The sequence below is a fragment of the Heterodontus francisci genome, chromosome 14 (assembly GCF_036365525.1).
Source record: "Heterodontus francisci isolate sHetFra1 chromosome 14, sHetFra1.hap1, whole genome shotgun sequence".
Classification (NCBI taxonomy): domain Eukaryota; kingdom Metazoa; phylum Chordata; class Chondrichthyes; order Heterodontiformes; family Heterodontidae; genus Heterodontus; species Heterodontus francisci.
In genome coordinates this window covers 89,909,707-89,924,038 of record NC_090384.1, presented here as the reverse complement: position 1 = coordinate 89,924,038, position 14,332 = coordinate 89,909,707, and the positions used below count along the sequence as shown (strand labels likewise).

Below are 14,332 nucleotides of genomic sequence, written 5' to 3'. Positions count from 1 at the left end.
TCATGCAGCTAGCCAATTATAACTGGCCAATATGATATTCGAACTTAATTTTTATCTCCCAGGTTGCAGATGACAATAAAAGATGAACCAATACATCTCTAAAGGAAAATTCTATTCTCATTTATAAATTTGCTGTTTTGAGTAATATTTAACATGCAGTTGGATGACAGGCATGGACATTAAAGACATGGGGAATTTTATGGAATAATGGGGGTCTCGGCTGCTGGCTGGAGAGATGGTGAGAAACCCGCATTGCCTCCCTTGGGGAAGGCCTGCCCTGTCAAGAGGCAATCAGGCACTTGAGACGCCACTGGTGGGTCTTTCCTGGAATCAGGACCCTGGGGATGGGAAGTCCTGCCCACCTTGAGCTGCCGGCCAATCAGAGGCCACCAGCTCTTTTGCTAGGCAGCGCCACTGGGGAGCCGATGGCTGCTGCTGGAACGTCACCCACCGGAGCCCCAGGATCGCGTAGTGACTCAGGCCAAAGGTAAGTGATGGTGGAAGGGGTTCCGTGGGGTGGGGGTTGAGGGGGAGGGGGTGTGGTGGGTTGGGAGCAAGGGCAGGGGGTTGGCTCTCAGTGGGACCCTCCTTCCTGATGCCTGGTCCCTCACTCAGGCTCTGAGTGTCTTTGAGCGAGGGACACTGCCACCAGCCCGACCACCCCCGCACCCCACCCCCGGGAAGAGCACAAGCAACCCTGCATGGGTTTGCATGTCATGCTCCCCGTGTGATCACAGACCTGCTCGCCATTGGGTTAATACCAATGGAGGCAGGCAGAGGCCCTTAAATGGGCATTAACTGCTCCTTGCCTCAATTGATGGTGGAGCGAGAAGGCCAGCCATGGTCCTTCTCGCCACAGACTTAATCGGGAGGGAAGGTGGAAGGGTCGCCACCCTCCACCTCCACCATCCCTCCCGATTAAATGCCCTTCCCGCCTCCAAGCTCACCACGGGGGAGAGCATAAAATACCGCTCATGGTCACTTTTCATATCGTATGCTGAATCTATTTATAATGTACTGGTGAATCTCCTCGTGGCTTTGCTCATGGTTAGTTGGAGGAAATTGTCACCTGCAATTTCTGTAGAGTTCTCCTGATCTCCTGCCATAACGTCAGTGAGAGATTGGTGGTAACCCCATCAGAATGGCCTTTGATGCAGTTTATCCTGGATTTCCGCTCATGATCTGCTGAAGTTACGGTAGGAAATTGGCATCAGTTCTACCCGGATACAAATTTTCGCTGTAACATGCTGACATAGGCTGCAGTGCCACCTCAGGTGCAAGTAAGAAAAATTGATGTTATGTTTACTATTACCCATTTATTTCAGTGAACTAAGGGCATTACAGTTTGACTTGCTCATGAGTTTTATTATATTGTTAGAAGTTTGTAAAATCAGTTTAAAGGTATACATAAATATGTATTTTCCTCTCAATATTCATTTTACATCCTTTGTAAATATTTGTGTTATTTAGTTAAGAAGTTCCTTCAAGCAAGCTTTTGGCAAAAAGAAGTCTCCTAAATCTGCTTCATCTCATTCTGACATTGAAGAAATGAATACGCCTGATTCTTCCTTACCTTCATCCCCCAAGTTTACTCACAATGGATCTACTCCCTCAACCCCAATGATGAGAACATCGCACTCCAACTCACTGTACGTAGACTTTTATTTACTACAGAAAGGCAAACACTGATCTTTGCTTATTGTAGGTCAGTTATGTGTATTCCTAATGGACAGAATGCACCCATGGTTAGTTTTAATACATGTAACTGAGAATCGCGGTCCTCTAGGCTATGAGTAATATGGTTTAAGCCACAAGGTATAATTCCCACATTCAAGTCAAGCAACAAGCTGACATCGTTATATTCACCAAATCATATCTTACACCCAATGTCCCAGACTTCACCATCACCATAATAATAAAAGCAAAATGCTGCGGATGCTGGAAATCTGAAATAAAAACAAGAAATGCTGGAATCACTCAGCAGGTCTGGCAGCATCTGTGGAAAGAGAAGCAGAGTTAACGTTTCGGGTCAGTGACCCTTCATCGGAACTCCGATGAGTTCCAATGAAGGGTCACTGACCCGAAACGTTAACAATGCTTCTCTTTCCACAGATGCTGCCAGACCTGCTGAGTGATTCCAGCATTTCTTGTTTCTATTTCACCATCACCATCCTAGGTTATGTTCTGACTCAAAGGCAGGACAGACCCACCAGAGGTGGTGGCATAGTGGTATATGGTCAGGAGGGAGTAACCCTGGAAGCCCTCAACATTGACTCCAGACTCCATGAAGTCTCATGACATCAGGTCAGACATGGGCAAATAAACCTCCTGCTGATTACCACCTACTGCCCTCCCTCAGCACCACTTAGAAGCACTGAGGGTAGTAAGGGTATGGAATCTCCTCAGGGTGGGGGATTTTAATGTCCATCACCAAGAGTGGCTCGGTAGCACCACTACTGACCAAGCTGGCCGAATCCTGAAAGACAAACCTACTAGACTGGGCCTGCAGCAGGTGGTGAGAGAACCAACAAGAGAGAAATACTTAAATGACCTCGTCCTCGCCAATCTACTTGTCGCAGATGCATCTGTCCGTGACAATATTAGTAGGAGTGACCAGATCACAGTCCTGTGGAGACAAAGTCCCATCTTCACACTGAGGAAACTAACCATCGTGTTGAGTGGCACTATTAGTGTGCTAAATGGGATAGATTCAGAATAGACCTAGCAGCTCAAAACTGTGCATCCATGAGATGCTGTGATCCATCAGCAACAGCAGAATTACATTCAACTGCAATCTGTAACACAATCACCATCATGCCAAGGGACCAACCCGATTTCAACAAGGAGTGTAGGAGAGCATGCCAGGAGCAGCACCAGACATACCTAAAAATGAGAGGCTAATCTGGTGAAGCTACAACACAGCATTACACATATGCTAATTAATGGACGTAGCATACTATAGACAGAGCTAAGCGATCCCATAACCAACATATCAGATCAAAGCTCTGCGGTCCTGCTATTTGGTCGTGAATGGTGGTGGACAATTAAACAATTAACAGTAGGAGGTGGCTCCACAAATATTCCCATCCTCGATGGCGGAGCCCAGCACATCAGTGCAAAAGACAAGGCCGAAGCATTTGCAACCATCTTCAGTCAGAAGTGCTGAGAGGATGATCCATCTCGGCCTCCTTCTGAGGTCCCCAATATTAAAGATATTTTAGCCAATGTGTCTTTAGCCAATTCAGTTAATTCAGTTCACTCCATGTGATGTCAAGAAATGGTTGAATGTGCTGGATACAGCAAAAGCTATCGGCCTTGACAACATTTTTTTTTTATTCATTCATGGGATGTGGGCGTCACTGGCTATGCCAGCATTTATTGCCCATCCCTAATTGCCCTTCAGAAGGTGGTGGTGAGCTGCCTTCTTGAACTGCTGCAGTCCATATGAGGTAAGTACACCAACAGTGCTGTTAGGAAGGGAGTTCCAGGATTTTGACCCAGCGACAGTGAAGGAACGGTGATATAGTTCCAAGTCAGGATGGTGTGTGACTTGGAGGGGAACTTGCAGGAGGTGGTGTTCCCATGTATTTGCTGCCCTTGTCCTTCTAGTTGGTAGAGGTCGCGGGTTTGGAAGGTGCTGTCTAAGGAGCCTTGGTGCGTTGCTGCAGTGCATCTTGTAGATGGTACACACTGCTGCTACTGTGCGTTGGTGGTGGAGGGAGTGAATGTTTGTAGATGGGGTGCCAATCAAGCGGGCTGCTTTGTCCTGGATGGTGTCGAGCTTCTTGAGTGTTGTTGGAGCTGCACCCATCCAGGCAAGTGGAGAGTATTCCATCACACTCCTGACTTGTGCCTTGTAGATGGTGGACAGGCTTTGAGGAGTCAGGAGGTGAGTTACTCGCCTCAGGATTCCTAGCCTCTGACCTGCTCTTGTAGCCACGGTATTTATATGGCTACTCCAGTTCAGTTTCTGGTCAATGGTAGCCCCTAGGATGTTGATGGTGGGGGATTCAGCGATGGTAATGCCGTTGAATGTCAAGGGGAGATGGTTAGATTCTCTCTTGTTGGAGATGGTCGTTGCCTGGCACTTGTGTGGTGCGAATGTTACTTGCCACTTATCAGCCCAAGCCTGGATATTATCCAGGTCTTGCTGCATTTCTACACAGACTGCTTCAGTATCTGAGGAGTCACGAATGGTGCTGAACATTGTGCAATCATCAGTGAACATCCCCACTTCTGACCTTCTGATTGAAGGAAGGTCATTGATGAAGCAGCTGAAGATGGTTGCGCCTAGGACACTACCCTGAGGAACACCTGCAGTGATGTCCTGGAGCTCAGATGATTGACCTCCAACAACCACAACCATCTTCCTTTGCGCTAGGTATGACTCCAGCCAGCAAAGGGTTTTCCCCCTGATTCCCATTGACCTCAATTTTGCTCGGGCTCCTTGATGCCATACTCGGTCAAATGCTGCCTTGATGTCAAGGGCAGTCACTCTCACCTCATCTCAGCTGTAATACTGAGGACTTGTGCTGCAGAACTAGTCATACCCTAGCCAAACCGTTCCAGTGCAACCACTGTGCTGCCATCTACCCGACAATGTGGAAAATTGCCCACGTATGTCCTGTCCACAAAAAGCAGGACAAATCCAATGCAGCCAATTACCGCCCCATCAGTCTACTTTCAATCATTAGCAAAGTGATGGAAGGTGTCATCGACAGTGCTATCAAGTGAGCAATAAGCTGCTCGCTGATGCTCAGTTTGGGTTCTGCCAGGACCACTTGGCACTGAACTCCATTACAGCCTTGGTCCAAACATGGACAGAAGAACTGAATTCCAGAGGTGAGCTGAGAATGACGGCCTTGACATCAAGGCAGCATTGACCAAGAGTTGCATCAAGGAGATCCAGCACAATTGAAGTCATGCCTAACACAAGGAAGATGATTGTGGTTGTTGCAGACTAATTATCTCAGCCACAGGAAATCGTTGCAGGAGTTCCTCCGAGTAGTGTCGTAGGCCCAAGCAACTTCAGCTGCTTCATCAATGACCTTCCCTCCAACACAAGGTCATAAATGAGAATGTTCATGATGGTTGCATAGTGTGCAGTATCATTTGCAATTCCTCAGATACTGAAGCAGTCCATGTCTGTATGCAGCAAGACATGGACAGTATTCAAGCTTGGCCTGCTAAGTGTCAAGTAACATTTGCGCCACACAAGTACCAGGCGATGACCACCTCCAACAAGAGATAATCTAACCATCTCTCCTTCACGTTCAATGGCATTACCACTGCTGAATCCACCATCATCAACATCCTGGGGGTTACCATTGACCAGAAATTAAACTAGAGCTGCCATATAAATAGTGTAGCTACAAGAGCAGGTCAGAGGCTGGGAATTCTGCAGCGAGTAACTCACCTCCTGACTCCTCAGAACCTATCCACCATCAGGTGACCACAGGGAGAGGGTGTTTGAGAAAAATACATCCTTTGAGTCCATGCAGGCCCTGTAGCATTTGTAAGAAGATAAGTGAAGATCTTTTGCACTGGGTTGAAGGGAACTGGAGCAAATATATTTAAGCAGCACTTGAGATCCTTATTTTCCTTCAGTTAATTTCTCTTGACTATAATCACATAATTTGTGTTTACTATTGAATGTTTTTATCGGAAATGGGATATAGATATTTACACAGTTTAAACATTGAGCTGCCCCAAAGCAAGCAACATGTTGTTAACCATCTTAATCTCTTAAAATTATGCTTGTTTAATATAAAAGCAAATTACTCTCTAAGAATTTATGGAACTGTTCCAATAACTGCTTAAGCATTGTTTACTGATTTGCTGAGGAAGTCTGTTAGGCGTCAATGTACTATGCCATTAAATGATATGGTACAGAGGGACTGTTTATGGGCTTGATTCCGCTCTGTGTAGTACCGGTCACATTGTGCCATCAAATAGATGCAGACTGGAAGATTGCCCTTTCTGCAGTCACAGAGAGGAGAAAGGGAAAATTCTCTTACAAGCATCGTTTTTATCTGCCTGCGCTTTTAATGGTCACACTCTAATTGCTTTATAAACATGTCTTTTTCCCGAAATGTCCATTTATGTTGTTTTGTTTTCTTCTCATATTTGTATGAGGGAAAGGAAATCAGCATCCAGCTGGGCATTTGAGAGTGCTCATATGCCTAGCAGTGCTAGGTTGTCATGGTAATAGGTGATATATCACTGCATTTTTTGATATATTCAAACCACATAATGGAATAAATACACTGATTGAGGAATAATGGTGCATCAGCTCGCAGTGGTTTTACATTTTAAGTGGGACTCAAAACATGATGTCAGCTTCTGCGAATTTGTGACACATTTTAGTTTACCACTAGTCACTAAAATAATTTTACATTGGGTGAGAGGCTCCGCTCATCGGCCAAAAAGTCAGGGAGCTAGCCTGCCTCTGCCGGGCCTGGGAGCCACGCCAGGATCTTATGTGGCCCAGGCCCTTCATTGGCCTTGAGCGGGACTTCCGCCCCTCTAAGGCAAGAAGTGCCGCCTCTCAAGACCACAAGAAATAGGAGCAGGAGTAAACAATATGCCCGTCGAGCCTACTCTCTGCTGTTCAAAACAATCATGGCTGATCTTGAGATTCAGCTCAGTTCGCCATCTCTCTTGATTCTCTGAGAGACCAAAAAACTGTGGCCGGAATTTTATGCCCCCCCCAAACGAGCGGGCTGGTGGCGGGGGCGTAAAATTGAGTGGGAGGCAGGGGGGCCATTCCCGACCACCTCCCCCCTCCACTGCAATTTTATGCAGGGCGGCGAGAAACAGCATGCCTACCCCAGACCAATCAAGGCCCTTAAGTGACCAATTAACTGGCACTTAAGGGCCTACGCCTGCTGCTGCGGGTATTTTACTCTTGGCGGCCAGATGACAGAAGACTCAAAAAGCCTGTCTGGTGAAACCAGGCGGTCTTCTGGTGGGTTGGTGGGGGCCCTCCTGATCAGGCACCCTGTGGTCCACAGAGAACCACCCCCGAAGCCCCAAATGCCCCAACACACAATGCTCCCACCGCCCCCTAACCAACATTCCTTGTCTTGCCGGGGCCCGACCAATTGTCCCCAGCGAGCCTCTAAAAACTTACCTTAGTTCCAGGACTGTCCTTCATCTTGCTTGTGATGGTGGGATGTAGTCCCAGCAGTGGTCACTGCTCCCGGTGGCGCTGCTGTGACTAAGATCTGCCAGCCCACTGATCGACTGGCAGCTCCAGTAGGCAGAACTTTCTGCCTCCAGGAGGTGGAAGACCCACCCAAGAGCAATTACAGGCCTGGGAGCAAAAATGCCCGGTCTGGCTCCCGAGGCCCGGTGGAGGCGGGCTCGCCACCGACTTTTCAGCCAGTGGACGGGGCCACCCGCCCAACAAAAAATTATGGCCTCTATATCCCAGCCTTAAAATCTGCATTCACAACTCTCTGGCCAGCTGCTCTCAGATCCAGCAGCGCCACCGGGAGCAGTGGCCACAGCTGGGACTGCACCCAGCCACAGCAGCAAGAGGGATGGTAGTTGTCTGGGGCCTCGCTGGGGACACTCGGCCAGGACCCGACAAGGCAGAGAGGGTAGGTTGGGAGGTGATGGGGTAGTGTAGTGCAGTGGTGGCGGTTGGGCCGTGGAGGGGCCCACCATGTGGCACAGGGTGCCCGATCAGTAGGGCCTCTTCCAGCTCTCAAGTAGGCCAGCAGGTTTTACTGGGTGACCTCCTGGGGGACCTCGACCACCCACTGGCTGCTGGTAAAATTCCAGCGGAGGCAGGAGGTGGCCCTTAAGTGGCAGTTAATTGGCCACTTAAAGGCCTTGATCGGCCTGGGCGGGCAGGCTGTTCTCACTGCCGCCCCGCATAAAATTGCAGCACGGGCGGGAAGGCATCAGGAAACCCCACTCAATATTACCCCCCCCCCCCCCCCACACCAGCCCATTCCTGCAGGGTGGGGGCATAAAATTCTGGCCACTGACTTTATGAATACCATTGCGATTTAGATGACTTTCAAAGCAACCTTTTTGTGCTAGCGACACTGAAATTTATAAGCTGCTTAAAAATTCTGTTTAGTGGACACCAGCCCGAATCAACTTTGCTCAAATAGTTAACGGGGAGTGAACTTTTCTTCAATAGGTTCAAGCAAATGTTTCTTTTCTCCCCCCCCAAAAAAATAGCTGTTGAATTGTTAGGACTCCAAGGGTTCAGCATGACCTTCGGAAGAACCAGAACTGGCTGCCGTCAGACTTTATTTTCGTGCAAATTCTTGTGTCAAACCTTTAACTGGGTGTTTTTAGCAATTATGACTGGAACTGAAAATGGGCACTTAACAATCTTTCATCTGATCCCTGATGTCAGTTTTAACAAAACAAAGAGAAAAATAAAACAGCTTCCAATCTATGTTACTCTTCCTTCTTTGTTTCCTCCTTCACAGTAACTTCACTTTTATTTCATGGATCACTGCTTCCTGGGCAGCTTCAGAGCCCATCACTAATATTAATGTAATGTTTCAAATGCAGGCATTGTTGACAATTCATCCCGTTGATTAACCACAGACAACTGTCAAACATGGACCTTTTGGTCACGTTTAATGCCCAAACATCTAATTTCTCTGTCCAAGTTATTGTTTCGGTCCCAAAAAGCAGTCTACTTCAAGAGCTTTGGACTAACAATCTAGTCTAATAGTTGAAAGTACAACAAAAGCATTCTCCCTTTCCATCAGTCAATAATACTACCAGAGTCCGAGATATATTTGTGCAGTTTAGTCAGATTATCACCTGACAGATGTAAAAGAGACATCTGTACAAAGAGGAGCGTATTTGTCTCAACAGCAGTGCACTGAACCTTCCTGTACAGGCCTCCGTTGTATGCTGACATCTAGGTGTTTATTTAAGGTTGCGTTTGCTGACAACACAACCATGAGGTGGTGTAGTACTGGTACATGCGCAAATGCAGCCTCTTCCACTGAAGCGTCACTGTCTGCGACATTTCAGGCAGCTGCCAGGATTAAAGATGGTGCTGCTCAATTTATCACAAAAACAAATTCAACCCAAAAATCCCTTCAATGGCTGCCATCGCTGCCTCCATCCCATCCCCAACAGTCCCCCGCTCCCTCCTGCCATTGTGTTTCTTTTTGTCGCACCCTCCCATGCCCGTCTTCTTGCTGCTCACTCCCCACTGCCTTCCCTTAGCCACTTGCTGCCCACTCTCCGGCCACTTGCTCCCTGCTTCCCCTCCCCCTTCAGCCACTTGTTCTAGACCTCGCCACTACTCCTCTTGGCCGATTGTACCCTGCTCCTCACTTCCCCCCCCCTCCCAGATGCTAGGTCCAGGCCGCGCCACTTCCCTCCTCTCAGCCACTCGCTCCCATGTTCGATCATTTTCCGCCATGCAACGCAAAGAGGCCAGGCAGGCCGATTGGGGTGACGGAGCGACGTAGGAGCAAATTGCTGAGAGGAGGGAAGTGGCGCGGCCTGGAGCTAGCATCTGGAGGGAGGGAGGGGAAGCAGGGAACGAGCAGCCAGAGAGCGGGCTTGGGGGGCTGGAAGGGAGAAACGGGGATAGATCGGCCCAGGGGGCGCAGGGAGGCGGAGGGGAGTGAGTTTTGGAGCGCACGGCTAAGATAGGGGAAGCGGCCAATGGGGAGGAGGGGTGAGGCAAAAAGATCAAGGGCAGGATTTCTTTTTAAATTCATTCATGGGATGTGGGCGTCACTGGCCAGGCCAGCATTTATTGCCCATCCCTAATTGCCCTTGAGAAGGTGGTGGTGAGCTGCCTTCTTGAACCGCTGCAGTACATGTGGGGTAGGTACACCCACAGGATTGAATGGCTGAGAGGGGGGAAGCCAGGAGACCTGGAGCAAATGGCTGAGGGGTAGAGCGGCCAGTGGGGTGGGAGCGAGTTGCTGGGGGGCGGGGGAGGAAGGGTGGCTAATGGGCTCGGGGAGCAAGTGGCTGAGGGAAGGCAGCGGTTTGGCAGGGATCGAGGGTGGTGAAGCGGTGATTGAAGCAGGGATGATGGGAGGGAGCGGGTACTGTTCCAGTGAATGGAGACGGGTGAAAATGAAGACAGCTTTTGAAGGGTGGTGACGTCATGCACGCATTCATTGGCAAGCTGGCAAATGTTCGCACGCATTGATGTCCGTGATTGCTATGTGCATGCTTTGCGTTGTCAGGAGTCACTTTGTTTATTTAATGAGTGTGTGCTCCCAGTGGGGAGCCTCGCCATCCAGCAGCCTCGATCAGAAATTTGGACAGGCAGTGTCCAAGATTTATGGCCATTAATTTGCTCCCCATTTAAAGCAAAGACGTGTAAAATGTCACCCCTACTATTAGCTGCAGTTCCACAATAAACAAACAATAGTTGCAGACTTGAGCCTCGATTCTTATAGGTGCCTATATGGAGAATCCAAAGATTGTACATAGATTTCAGTGTACTTCACATTTCGGATTTAGTGTCAGTCCAAATTGCTTTTCTTATGTAGTAAGCTGTGACATCTGATTTGCTATATACCAGTGTAATGATATCTGGACTCCAAGGGTTAAATTATGAGAGATTACACAAACTAGGCTTCTATTCCCTGGAATTTAGAAGGTTGAGGGGTGATTTGAAGAAAGATTTCAAGATATTAATGGAAACAAATAGAGTAGATGGAGAGAAAGTGTTTCACCTGGTTGGGGAGTCGAGAACTAGGGAGTACAGTATAAAAATTAGAGCCAGGCCTTTCAGGGCTGAAACATTTCTACATGCAAAGGGTGCTAGAATTTTGGAAGTCTCTTCTGCAAATGGCAATTTGATGCTGGATCAATTGTTAAATTTAAATCTGAGATTGGTAGATGATTGTGAACCAAAGTTATTAAGAGATATGTGGAGTCAGATTGCAGATCAGCCATGATCACATTGAATGGCGGAACAGGCTCGAGGTGCTAAATGGCCCACTTCTGATCCTATGTTCAGAAGTGGCACAGTGGTTAGCACTGCAGCCTCGCAGCTCCAGCGACGTGGGTTCAGTTCTGGGTTTCTGCCGGGTGCTCCGGTTTCCTTCCACAGCAAAGACTTGCAGGTTGATAGGTAAATTGGCCATTATAAATTGCCCCTAGTGTAGGTAGGCAGTCGGAGAATTGAGGGAAGGTGGGGATGTGGTAGGGAATATGGGATTAATGTCGGATTAGTATAAATGGGTGGTTGATGGTTGGCACAGACTTGGTGGGCCGAAGGGCCTGTTTCAGTGCTGTATCTCTCTCTCTCTGTTCTTAATACTTCACTTGTAGAATTAATTTGAGGAATTGTATTATGGCCTGAAATTAACTTTTTTATTGCTCCATTTCTGAAAGAACACAACAGACAAATCAATCAAGGGGTTCTTTGCTTCCAATGATCAATTTTATGCAAAAAAATTCATTGCCATTTTAATATTAGGTAAATATTGAGTGTAAGTAAATTAACAAAAAATCTAAACGATTTCCTACAATAGGTCACAGTTTTTAATTCTAACTGACTGAACGAATTAATATAGATTCTGTGACTTTCTGCTTCCCTTTTCTCTCCTGTGCAGCATCTCTGATTGCATCGACGGTGAAGCTGAGACCATTATGCAATTACGCGGTGAGCTGAGAGAGAAGGAGATGAAGTTGACAGATATTCGGCTTGAGGCGCTGAGCTCTGCTCACCAACTGGACCAGCTGCGCGAGGCCATGAACAGAATGCAGGTGAGGTGGCTTGCCTTCTGTTGCATTTTTCTTTAAGTGTGGTTTTATTTAATTTAACTCTGCAAAGATGTCCATTTTAAACAGCCTCTGCTCGCTTATCTATTGTGGTAACTGAGCGCCTTTAATTCTCGAGATCAATCTGCTGGTTCTCCTCCAGGCCCTCTACAATCAAAAGATGGGGTTTGAACATTTTTTAATGTTAGTGTCATGGTTAAGGCATGCAAAGTGATGAGATGTGGATTTCTATCTCCGATGCTTAATTTTTTTAAATATTCTTTCATGGGATGTGGGCAACACTGGCAAGGCCAGCATTTGGTGCCCATCCCTAATTGCCCTAGACAAGTGAGTGACTTGCTAGACCATTTCACAGGGCAGTTATGAGTCAACCATATTGCTGTGAATCTGGACTCACATTAATCTAGAGTCGAAGAGGTGAGAATAACACACTGGCGCCCAGGCAAAGATGTGTGTTTTAATGGAGACCTTTGCGTCCACAATTAATTATTAATTCAAACATTGTAAGGGAAATCAAAATGTGAATATTTAGCATAAATAATGAATATTTAGCGTTCAGCTGCAAAATGTACCAATTAAAATTTGCTTTATCCTATATAGACAAGATTAGGCAATTTAAGATTATACTTTGCAAACCCATGGATTCACCTACAGTAATGATGTTTATTGATGAACTTTTCTTTCCTAAAAGTGCTGGTGTCTGATTACACAGCCCAGCAGCTGTCTGGTACCCTGTCCATTCTCCATGCATCAGCTGAGACAATGATGGTTAGTAGGCTATTTGACACAGAAGGCATCACAGCAAAGCTCAATCCTGTTCTCATCTGATGCATTCATATATGTGCTTTCTACCACAAACTAAGCAGGAATAGGACCCCGTGGCATCTTTATTCTTCTCTAGCCCAAGGGCACTGAATGCAATTGCAGATCTTTTAGTGTTGCTGAGATGAGAAAAGCTCGATCAGCACCAAATAGAATTGAATATGTAACTTTCTGTTCAGTGTGGCTCAGTACCATGGCACTCAGTTCATTTACCCCTAAATGATCATGAGATAGATACACATGAGGGGGAGCATTGAACCCATTATTGCTCATCCAGAAAGACCTACAATTTCCCTCCCCCACCTCCTCCCCCCATCCCGTCACTGCACCTAAATATTTTTCAAATGATTCCATCGCTTATTTAAGGAATCAACATACAAATATACGAATTAGGAGCAGGAGTAGGCCATTCAGCTCCTCGAGGTTGCTCCACCATTCACCAAGATCATGGCTGATCTGATTGTAACCTCAACTCCACATTCCCGCCTACCTCTGATAACCTTTCACCCCCTTGCTTATCAAGAATCTATCTACCTCTGCCTTAAAAATATTCAAAGACCTATTGAGGAAGAAAGTTCCAAAGACTCACGACCCTCTGAGAGAAAGAACTTCTCATCTTTATCTTAAATGGGCAACACTTTATTTTTAAACAGTAACCCCAAGTTCTAGATTCTCGCACAAGAGGAATCATCTTTTCCACATCCACCCTGTCAAGACCCCTCAGGATCTTGTATGTTGAAATCAAGTCGCTTCTTCCTCTTCTAAGCTCCAGCAGATACAAGCCTAGCCTGTCCAACCTTTCCTCATAAGACAACCCGCCCATTCCAGATATTAGTCTAGTAAACCTTCTCTGAACTTCTAACGCATTTACATCCTTCCTTAAATAAGGAAAACAATACTGTACACAGTACTCCAGATGTGGTCACACCAGTGCCCTGCATAAGTTCCTCCCTCCCTCCCTTCCTTCCATTTCCTGATTTAGAGCAACATCTGGGATGTTACTTGTATGCTCCATAGATGCAAAATGCCTGTTCAATTCATCTGCCATCTCCTGATTTTCCATTAGTAATTCCCCAGACTCACTTTCTATTGGACCAACACTCACTTTATTAACTCTTTTCTTTTTAAAATATCTATAGAAACTCTTACTATCTGTTTTTTATATTTCTAGCTAGCTTTCTCTAGTACTCTTATTTTTTCCTTCGTATCAATCTTTTAGTCATTCTTTGCTGTTTTTAATATTCTGTCCGATCTTCTGACCTGCCTCCCATTTTTGCGCAATTATATGCTTTTTCTTCAATTTTGATACTATCTTTAACTTATTCACTATAAATTAGAATATTCAGCAAACATGCTATTATTAGAAAATGGAAATCTGTGCCTCATAATTATTATTTAGAAAGCATTTGTTGAAATGCATTTGAATTTGCAGTGTTTCAAAAATGGGACTATTAATAGAAAATAGCCTGTAAATTATAACAGATGCCCATTTGCTTTGCTGCAATCTGCAATAAAGTTGCTGCTATTAAATTATTCAGTTTATTCTTTTAAAAGATCAAATGCTGGTGAAAAGCTAGATGCTCTTACTGTTGAGCCTGCAGTCTGTTTTAGCTGTAGCATGCCTCAAGCTGTTCCAGAGAGACAATAGCAACGTTTGTAGACTGCCAACATTTCTTGCCTATTCATGCATAGAACTAGTTCCCAAGTGGAAAGTTGTCCTTATTATAAGCAGGTCATCTGAGAGCTGCGTGTGTGAAATTGTTTGGCC

At 46.2% G+C, this 14,332-nt stretch overlaps 1 protein-coding gene across 13 annotated transcripts in view; it reads left to right on the top strand.

Annotated features, from left to right (window-relative positions):
• LOC137377146 (neuron navigator 2-like) overlaps positions 1-14,332 on the top strand; it is a 984,055-nt gene that overhangs the window by 945,254 nt on the left and 24,469 nt on the right. For all 13 annotated transcript variants that reach the window (XM_068046509.1, XM_068046511.1, XM_068046512.1 and 10 more), the window contains 2 exons: positions 1,471-1,649; positions 11,574-11,727. In XM_068046509.1, coding sequence (XP_067902610.1) covers positions 1,471-1,649; positions 11,574-11,727 — 333 coding nt within the window. The remainder of the gene's footprint in view (positions 1-1,470; positions 1,650-11,573; positions 11,728-14,332) is intronic.